We start from the raw sequence: 8,778 nt of genomic DNA, 5'->3' as shown, positions 1-8,778 counted from the left end.
AGGAGCGGCTTAGTGCGAATTGGAGCGGAGGAGCGGAGGAGCGGGCGGAGCCAACAGCCTCGTGAGCGAGGAGCGGAAATTCTCACCGCTCCGCTCCGCTCACATGCTCTGGTTTGGAGTAATGGTTTAAATTCATGTGAAGACCTACTAGCATGTTAATACGAAATGTAAAAAATGTTTTTTTAACTATTTAATCTTTTCTTATAACGTATTTACTTTCTTAACAGAAAATATGTACTTTTGCTTATATTGTTTGTTGTGTTTATCGTTGTTCAAATAAAATAAACAATATACGTAAAGTCTGCGTCTGAGTCGTGACGATGCGGCGCGCCGATATGACGTATGTAAACGTCTGCGCGCTGAGATGATGTATGGTGTATGTCTGTGCTGCTCCCGGACTTGTGAACCAGAGGTTGGCGGTCTCCGAGGAGTGGGAATGTACAGTGTCTCTTTTTCTCAGTAGCGGAGGAAAGCGCCGGCATGATCCCCATCCCTGTTGTGGTGTGTGTGGTGGGCGGCTGGTGCGTCGTGTACTTAGCGGACACGGTGCTGAAGGTGAGCCGGTCCGCCGCGAGTCCCTGCACTTACTGCTTACATGTTAAACGCGCTTTTCATGTCCGAGATAGTTGCAGGGGGTTCAAGTCCATTTGTCACATTGCTGCGTCACGAATCACATCATCCCATCTTACCACTGCGTATCAAAGCGGTTTAGGACGTGATTGGAAGAACTCCCCGCGTGAGTTTTAGCTCGTGACGGGAACCTCTTCCCACTCCACAGTCCTCCAGCGCCGTGAAGAACCGCTATGAAGCTTGGCTATCCTCCAGCGGCCTGGTCCTGTCCCCTTTCCACATCCGATGGCAGACGGGGCTCTTCAACCGCCTGTTCGCTAAGTGTGCCCGCCTGAACCCGCGCTTCCTGCACCTCTGGTATGCCTTAGTATGGTTAAGGTTAGGGTTATCGTAGTCAAATGATTGGAGAGCCCTACAAACATAGGAATATATTAACTTAGCGTGCATGAGCTTTTTTCCACCTGTATGCCTGACTGCAGGTTCAGCGCTGGCATGGTCTTTGGTGTGCTCGCCATGTTTGGCTCGGTTGTGCTGCTCACCAGGACGCTGCTGCAGACTCTGGCCCAGATGCTTTCTGACAGTCCGGCGGGCGGTGGGCAGCAGGCCCTGCAGGTGGTGGTAAGGTCCAACCCGCCTTGGCTTCTCACTGGGAGAGTGACACCTGCTGGTCAGTCTAAGTTTGATCTTCTTCTGGCCTGAATATAACATCAAGCTGACACCACAGTCCAAAGAAAAGCCTTATATCCTAAATACACTCGCTGCTTTATTCCATTTGTGGTATTGTGTCATTTTTCAGTGCAATGTTCCTGCTTAATTTGTCTAATTGATCTTGGTAGCATTGTCACTCTACTCAGAGGAGCATAATAGACGTAAAATGTAATACAGTACTGTTATTGGCCGGTGTGCTCCCGGATAATGTGTGATTGATTCGGGAGAGATCGCTGGCCTGCAGGGTCACCTGTGATTGGCTGAGGAGTATGGGGTCACTACAAATGAAGCAGATAAATGATGGAGAGGAATGTGAGATTGCTGCCAAGTGACTGGTTTTCTCCATTTCCATGGTGACATCACCAGGTGCCAGGCGTGAATCTGCCTGTCAGTCAGCTGACCTATTTCTTTGTTGCCATCTTGGTGAGCGGAGTCATTCATGAGTTTGGCCATGGGGTGGCAGCATTGAGGTGAGACACAATAGTTTTAATACAGATAGAACATTGACACTTCATTCATCTCTATAGGATAACTGGGTAGATTTTCTTATCCCATCTTGCTCTAGATAGAGGAGGTCAGTGGAAAGGGTTGGGTTGGGGGTTAAGGGTCTTGCCCAAGTGCTGAAAACCTGATCCACATAACAGGCACACACTAGGTGGCAGCACTGAGACAGTTAAAGGTAAATGCCACTCATTGAATACAGGATTAGAGTAGCATTACTCTCCCTCCTGGAAAGGGCCGTTCTAACCCTATGTGTCCGCAGGGAGCAGGTGCGCCTGAATGGCTTCGGCATGTTTGTGTTCGTGGTTTACCCTGGCGCCTTTGTCGACCTCTTCACTACACACCTGCACCTCATCACTCCCGTCCAGCAGCTGCGAATATTCTGTGCAGGTGGGTCTTCCACCAGAGGGAGGCGCCAGGTCTGCAGCACAACTGGTTACATCGTTTCATTCTATGATTTTTTTAGGTGTAATTTTTGTGACTGTCACCAGGTGACAATAGAGGTTCAGAACAGCCAGCTGTGTAAATGGAGGGTATGCATTGACGTCACTTTCCTGCTGGAACATGCCCCCTCAGACTTATTAAATGGCAAAACATGCAGCAACTTGGCAACTTTTAGTTGTTGAAACTGCAAAATAAATGATTATCTGCTTAAATTAAAGGCAGTTGAACTTGACAGGGTACAACTTACCAAAGGACCAGTAGACCATTACGGTGGCCCTGAGGGTCAACAAAGGACGATATTTGGGAAGACACAACGCCATGTTCTACTATTGTAGAATTACTTTTTAGCTTGCATATGCCAAAATTCGTTAATGTATAATTTGAAAGGCAATACCCTGTCACAGGCCCTGCAAAAGTTTAGAATAGCTTTTCACCACAATAACGAGAAAACATCTCAGAAATGTAAAGTAATGAAATACAAATACCTGAGCAATATCCCTCTTCTTATTGTTTTTCAATACATATTGTTTATATGAAGATGGAACAAACAATGTGTACTGATGCATGATATATCGGTTGGGGGCGCACATGGGTTCCCAAACATTTCAGCCCACGACCCCCAAAACAATAGTGCCAGAGACCCGCGAGCCCCTTTTTGCCAGCAGGAGGGGGGAGATCCTCCTCGGTAGATTTTGCTGATCGGGGGTGGGTCTCCCTTTGTACATTTATTGCAATCAACCTGTTGTAGTTACAGAGTAGAATATTGTTTCACATTTTTTAAATGTTATAAACACATTCTGCACATCATTTCACTTTTGGAACTCCAGCAGTTATTTCAATTTTATCAATATTCAAAGCAGTACTAGAGTTACTTCTGAAATAATGGAGAAGATGTTGCACTTATTTTCCGTAGCGATTTTGCAGGCTCATTCACCACTCATAAGAGTACCAGCCTGCGACATGTTTATGATTTATTTATATATCTGGCCCATCGATCGACCTTTTGTGTGGGATTTGGGTCCGTACAAAGTGAAAATTTTGTACTTTTCCCAGCACTGACCATTCATTTTTTCTGTGCCTAACTACCATTAGATTAAAATTTCAGTTCTTTTTCTAATAGAGATACCCAGCGTCCAATCAGTGGGGAGGCTATGAGATTATCCATAAGTACCCATAGTACTTTTTTTCTCTTTTAGTTGATGTTGTTGTGTTTTCTGATCTGCTATTGCGTTTTCAGAAATGTCTTTGTGTTTTGACCCTCACAGCCCCTGTAGACCATGCAGTGGGGCTTTCTGACAACCTGTTTTGTAGAAACTTTTAAAGTTTCCGGCTAACTGTCTAATCCTGCTTTGTGGCGTAGCCCCTTAAAATGAAATCGGGATTTGTATTGACTAGCTAACACTATTTAACCATCCCACACTTTGTTTATGGAACACAAGGCTCATCATGATGAATGTTTTTTAATGAATGCTGACAAAAACTTAATTTTTCTCTTTTCTTTAGTTTTCGGCAGTCTGTAAAAAGGTTGCCCCAATTTCTTGTTAGACTGATTTTATCAATTAGTTGCACAACAGTTCTTTCCTATTTTAGATGCGTTTTGTCAACATTCAAGCTTAATGCTGACGCTGCCTCTCAGTCTTATTGCCACTCAGTGGGTGTGAGCGCAGTGACCTGCGCCCTCTGTGACGTATGTGCATACCCTCTAGAGCAGGGGTGGCCAATCTTATCCGGAAAGGGCCGGTGTGTATGCAGGTTTTTGGGATAACCTTTAGGTCAGCTGTTCAAACCCAGGTGTGAGGACTCTTCAGCCAATCAGTCCTCTAATTAGTAATCTAATTAGGGAGTTTCAGCGAAAACCCGCATACACAGCGGCTCTTTGCGGATAAGATTGGCCACCCCTGCTCTACAGCATGGCATGATGCCCATGTCACATGACAGAGCCCGGGTTTTGTCCCTGAATCTGAGAAGGTCTGTTCTTGTGCGTTTGTGTTGACATGCTGTGCGTTACCTCCCTCCTGCAGGCGTGTGGCACAACTTCATCCTGTGTGTGGGGGCGCTGGGCTTCCTGCTGCTGCTGCCTCTCTTCCTGTTCCCCTTCTATTCAAGTGGGGCGGGGGCACTAGTCACTGATGTCCTGGAGGTCAGTCTCAGAGCAGAGCTTTGTAAGCGACACACGGGCATATTGGAAGCCTTTTGTGACACCTTCGCCCCCTAGGGGTCCCCAGCCAGTGGCCCACGAGGCCTCTTCGTGGGTGACCTGGTGACCAACCTGGAGGACTGTCCCGTGTCCAGTGTAGAGCACTGGCACTCCTGTATCCACCGCATCTCCGCCATGGCTCAAACCGGCTACTGCGTCCAGATGGCGAGTCTGCACCCAAGCTGGGCCACTGGCCGAGGTAGCAGTCCAGAAGCAAAGCCAGGGGGAATGGGAGGAAGCATCAGGCTAAAAGGGGTTGTGGGGGAAGCAGAGTTGGGGAGAAATTGAGGGGGGACTGGGGTAAAGGGGGGTTTGGAGGGTGAGAAATTGGGGGGCAAGTGGGAACCAGAAGTAATTAAATTTTGGTCCTAATTTAGTAAGAAGCCGAGACACAGCTGAGCTCTCACTGCCTTTCTCTCCCCTGTGCCCTCCCCCCAGCATACCGCCGCTTGGATGGCACCATGGAGTGCTGCAGTAACAGCACGCTCACAGACCTCTGCTTCTCCTACAGCAGCCACCTACAGAGCAAAATGGTGGGTGCAGTGACAGTCCCAGCCGTGCTGCTGGTCCGCCTCCTGCCACTTTCTGTCCCCTCTTCCTGTCTCATAGTCAGCCCTGTCAGTACAGGGCTGCAGGGTGGTGCATGGTGGCGCTGGGCAGCTCTCCCTACAGGCATGGGTGTGATCAGCCTGGGGAGCACTGTGTGACCAATACAATGTTTTACCGCCTTGCAGTGTTAGCTGCTCAGTCGCACAGCTCTGCGAGGTTGGAGAGGTTTTATTGTTTAGTAAACAAAAGGTGATGTCATGGAAAATGTCACAGATTCCCATCAGACTTTTGATCAGTTAACTTGAGCATGTTTGTTGAGTAAAGGTCACAGATACAGCCTGATTAAGCACAGCTTCCCTGACGATGCTTGCACAGGCCATGCCAGCTCCCGCTTGCAGCTGACGTCATTCTTATGGGTCTCCCCGCACACTTGGGGCAAAGACACACTCATGGCTCTCCCTGCGCACTCGGGGTGCAGACGCCCATGCACTCATGGCTCTCCCTGCGCACTCGGGGTGCAGACGACCCATGCACTCATGGCTCTCCCTGCGCACTCGGGGTGCAGACGACCCATGCACTCATGGCTCTCCCTGCGCACTCGGGGTGCAGACGCCCATGCACTCATGGCCCTCCCTGTCCACTCGGGGTGCAGACGCCCATGCACTCATGGCCCTTCCTGTCCACTCGGGGTGCAGATGCCCATGCACTGACGGCTCTCCCTGCTCCGTTGCAGTACGCCTGCCTGCCGGCCCGTAAGACTGTTGCGGTGTCCCGCACCTGCCAGAGTGATGTCGATTGCCAGGCAGACTTGGGGCCAAGTCTCTGTGTTGTGCCGTCCCTGGAGAACCAGACTCGGCTGGTGCGGGTCCGGCACCCACCTCAGTCAGACATGCTGTTCGTGGGCTACACACCACACCTGCAGTATGCAGGTAGGCTCTCGTCGGACGCCTCCACCCCTTTACATGGGCATTTCTCACCCTCCATTCTTTGTCCCCCCACCCAGTCAGTCTGTCCAATTTTGCCCCCCGGTTTGGATTCCTCCACCTGGACCTGCCTAGTGTCATCGAGATGTTTTGCAAGTATCCTTTCTACATGCTGGGGGGGGGGGGGGGGCTCAGGAATCGCTGAGCAAACTTTCTACATAGTAGCTTGCATATGTATGGTATGAGTAAGTGAAGTTTTTATTTGTGTAACTATAAGAGAAAAAAATGTATTACCTTATAATTATAATTTACATCTGGTTTATGTTGGCCCTCTCAGTCTTTCCACCTGCAGGTTAAGTGTTTTTGCATATTGAGCTTTTTGTGTATTGGTTGGGTCATTCTATTTTAATTCAATGAATTTACAAAAAAGTTTTTGCATCACCATTTTCGATTTTGATTAAACTTGGCACGTGAATTACACATACTTTCCAGAGATCATAAATGTACTTTATTTTTTTAATTCCCTTTGAAATATAGCACCTTTTCAACATGCAAGTAGCCAAAAAAATGATGCTTTCTTTTATACTATTACAGCTTCTTGACTATAACACATTTGAAAGCTCAGAAAAGCACTTTATGAAATTACTGAATTAAAATAGTGAGAGTAGTGTAGTTTTTTTTTTTTGAAGGCAGATGGTGCCAATAAAGTAAAAACACTACCCCTCCCCCTATTTGCCTTTTTCGAGGCTTAGAGAACACTTTTTTTTTTTTTACACTGTTTAGGTCCTTGTCTCATGGAGGCACCAAGTAACAGGTCAGTGTTTTACATAGGAGTAGCACACATACATATTTATTTCATTATTAGAAAAAAATCAACTTGTTACTCCCTTCAATTGTAAAACAATACGTTTTGTCTTCCAGTCCAACTGTATTGCTGTAGCACAAAGCAAAACATCATGGCAAATTCAGTTGTGTTTTATTCCAATACACAACTCATTGTTCAGTATTGTTACATTCAGTCAGCAAAAGACCATCAAAGGCCTTGTGATTTAGATTGCAGCATTCTTGCCTGAATTTTTTTTACTGCTTCACAGAAGATTCTCTCAGTGGATACAAAGAAAGCTGGTATTGCAAGATATTGGCAGGCAGGTTGTGCTACCTCAGGAATGCTACTTTGGTTTCCTTTCCAGTAGGCCAAAGGGCTGACACCCTCTGTTAGGCATGGTTAACTTGGGTGTGGAGTGACATCACGTGAAGCTTTGGTGTCAGGTGAAGGAATAGTTTGACTTTCAATCTAAAAAAAGTGTTTGTGGCATTTCTTTAGTTGGACGCTAAACTTTCACTATGAGAAGATCCACCGTGGCAGTTAAATTATTTATTGTATTGAATAATAAATGTTGCATTCTTTCATTTGAATAACATGACATTTTTATAGCAATGAATGCTGTGTATGCTGACGTTTATGTGTAATCCATATTAATTCTACTTAAATTCAAATATGAATTGTAATTGTTTCAATCCCAGTTCAAATTCACAAATTGGATCTGCAGTTTCAGGGCCATTCTCAAATCACTTCTGGATGGTGCACAGCTTTGGTGTGTTTGGGGTGGTGGGGCACTCTGTATATGCACTCTGTGCATGTGGGCGATGAGCTGTGTGTGTGTTTCTCTGTATATATGCATGCATGTGTATGTGGGGGGGTAGCTTCCTCTGGGTCTCCTCAAACCCGACCCACAGAACCTTGACACACCGCACCTGCAGATACGTGGTGTCCTTGTCGGGGGCGCTGGCCGTGGTGAATGCGGTGCCATGCTTCGCACTGGATGGCCAGTGGATGCTGACAGCATTCCTGGAGGCAGCACTGAGCTCCGTGCTGGTGGAGAGAAGCAGCCGTGAACTGCTGGCCTTCTGCATCCTGCTGGGGGGCAGTGCCCTGCTGGCCGCCAACGTCGCCCTGGGCCTGTGGATGGTGACGGCGCGCTAGGCCTCACCTCGCTGCCAGAGGGGGATGGCATTTCCCACAATGCCCGGCTTTTGTGGGGGCTGCCCACTCCTGACATGCCCCCCTGTTGTGGCTCATACTGGATCTCCTGGATCAGACCCACCTGTGGTTCGGGCTGTTTAATGGTGACTGGCTGTACAGTGTTTTTATGGGGTCTGACATGTGGCCCTTGAGTGAGGCCATTTTACAGACGTACACAGCTGCTCACAGCCTCCTCCCCCCACTAGCAGGGACCGGAAAGTGGACTCTTCTGTCTGCTTTCTGGAATTTCACCTGTTTCCATCCATTTCCCTCATCACTTTACTTTGCATTACATTAACTGAACTGCTCAGACTCTTCCTTCCTGCCTCAGATGGCCCTCTAGTGGGCCTCCGTGTCCTACAGCCTTCTCTGGGGCTGCATCAGGCACTGCAGACAAACGGGGTCCTAACCTGGACTAAGCCACAGCTGGGGGCCACCAGGATGGGCTGTACCCTCCTGGAGCATCCCACAAAGTTACTGTCTTTATAAATGTCCCTTTTTTTACTGAAATTTTTGTATGTTATTGATACCTGTTGGTTTAAATGGTTAAACGTTTCGTAATGTGGTAATAGCACAAGTTCCCTTTTCTTACTGCGGAAAGGAAGAGGAAAGCCATCATCATCAGACAGAGATGCCTGAACTGGGGGGCTACAGGCTGTCATTGTGCGTGTCAGTGTTTGTGAGACCTGGAGCGGTCTTTCAGTTCGGTTTAGGCAAAAACAGGAAGCTTTCACAAAGGCAGCTTTCATTGCCCTTCCCTGTCAGTTTGTTTACCAGCAATTTGTGTAATCTGTTAAATAAAAACGCGTCGAAACATGTCTGTCGGCGTGTACATTTCATACAAAAGAGGGAATAACAGAAAC

General features: G+C 47.6%; 1 protein-coding gene across 1 annotated transcript; it reads left to right on the top strand.

The window, feature by feature from the left end:
• The first annotated feature begins 312 nt into the window (after window positions 1-312).
• On the top strand, window positions 313-8,733 carry mbtps2 (membrane-bound transcription factor peptidase, site 2). The gene is made up of 11 exons (XM_023845176.2): window positions 313-555; window positions 779-927; window positions 1,050-1,188; window positions 1,645-1,748; window positions 2,042-2,169; window positions 4,245-4,363; window positions 4,439-4,619; window positions 4,859-4,953; window positions 5,703-5,898; window positions 5,973-6,048; window positions 7,654-8,733. Exons 1-11 carry the CDS (start codon window positions 481-483, stop codon window positions 7,874-7,876), a joined length of 1,485 nt encoding a protein of 494 aa, XP_023700944.1. The 5' UTR covers window positions 313-480; the 3' UTR covers window positions 7,877-8,733.
• Window positions 8,734-8,778: the final 45 nt, after the last annotated feature.

Source organism: Paramormyrops kingsleyae, chromosome 4 (genome assembly GCF_048594095.1).
Source record: "Paramormyrops kingsleyae isolate MSU_618 chromosome 4, PKINGS_0.4, whole genome shotgun sequence".
Classification (NCBI taxonomy): domain Eukaryota; kingdom Metazoa; phylum Chordata; class Actinopteri; order Osteoglossiformes; family Mormyridae; genus Paramormyrops; species Paramormyrops kingsleyae.
The sequence above is the reverse complement of the archived record's forward strand: the minus strand, read 5'-3'. Positions and strand labels throughout refer to the sequence as shown.

Excerpts from the sequence above, each read along its gene's own strand:
- mbtps2 (XM_023845176.2), top strand. The coding sequence starts at position 481 with ATGATCCCCATCCCTGTTGTGGTGTGTGTGGTGGGCGGCTGGTGCGTC. Across the intron at positions 2,170-4,244 it reads GCTGCGAATATTCTGTGCAG|GCGTGTGGCACAACTTCATC; the intron begins GTGGGTCTTCCA and ends TCCCTCCTGCAG. Across the intron at positions 4,954-5,702 it reads GCCACCTACAGAGCAAAATG|TACGCCTGCCTGCCGGCCCG; the intron begins GTGGGTGCAGTG and ends GCTCCGTTGCAG.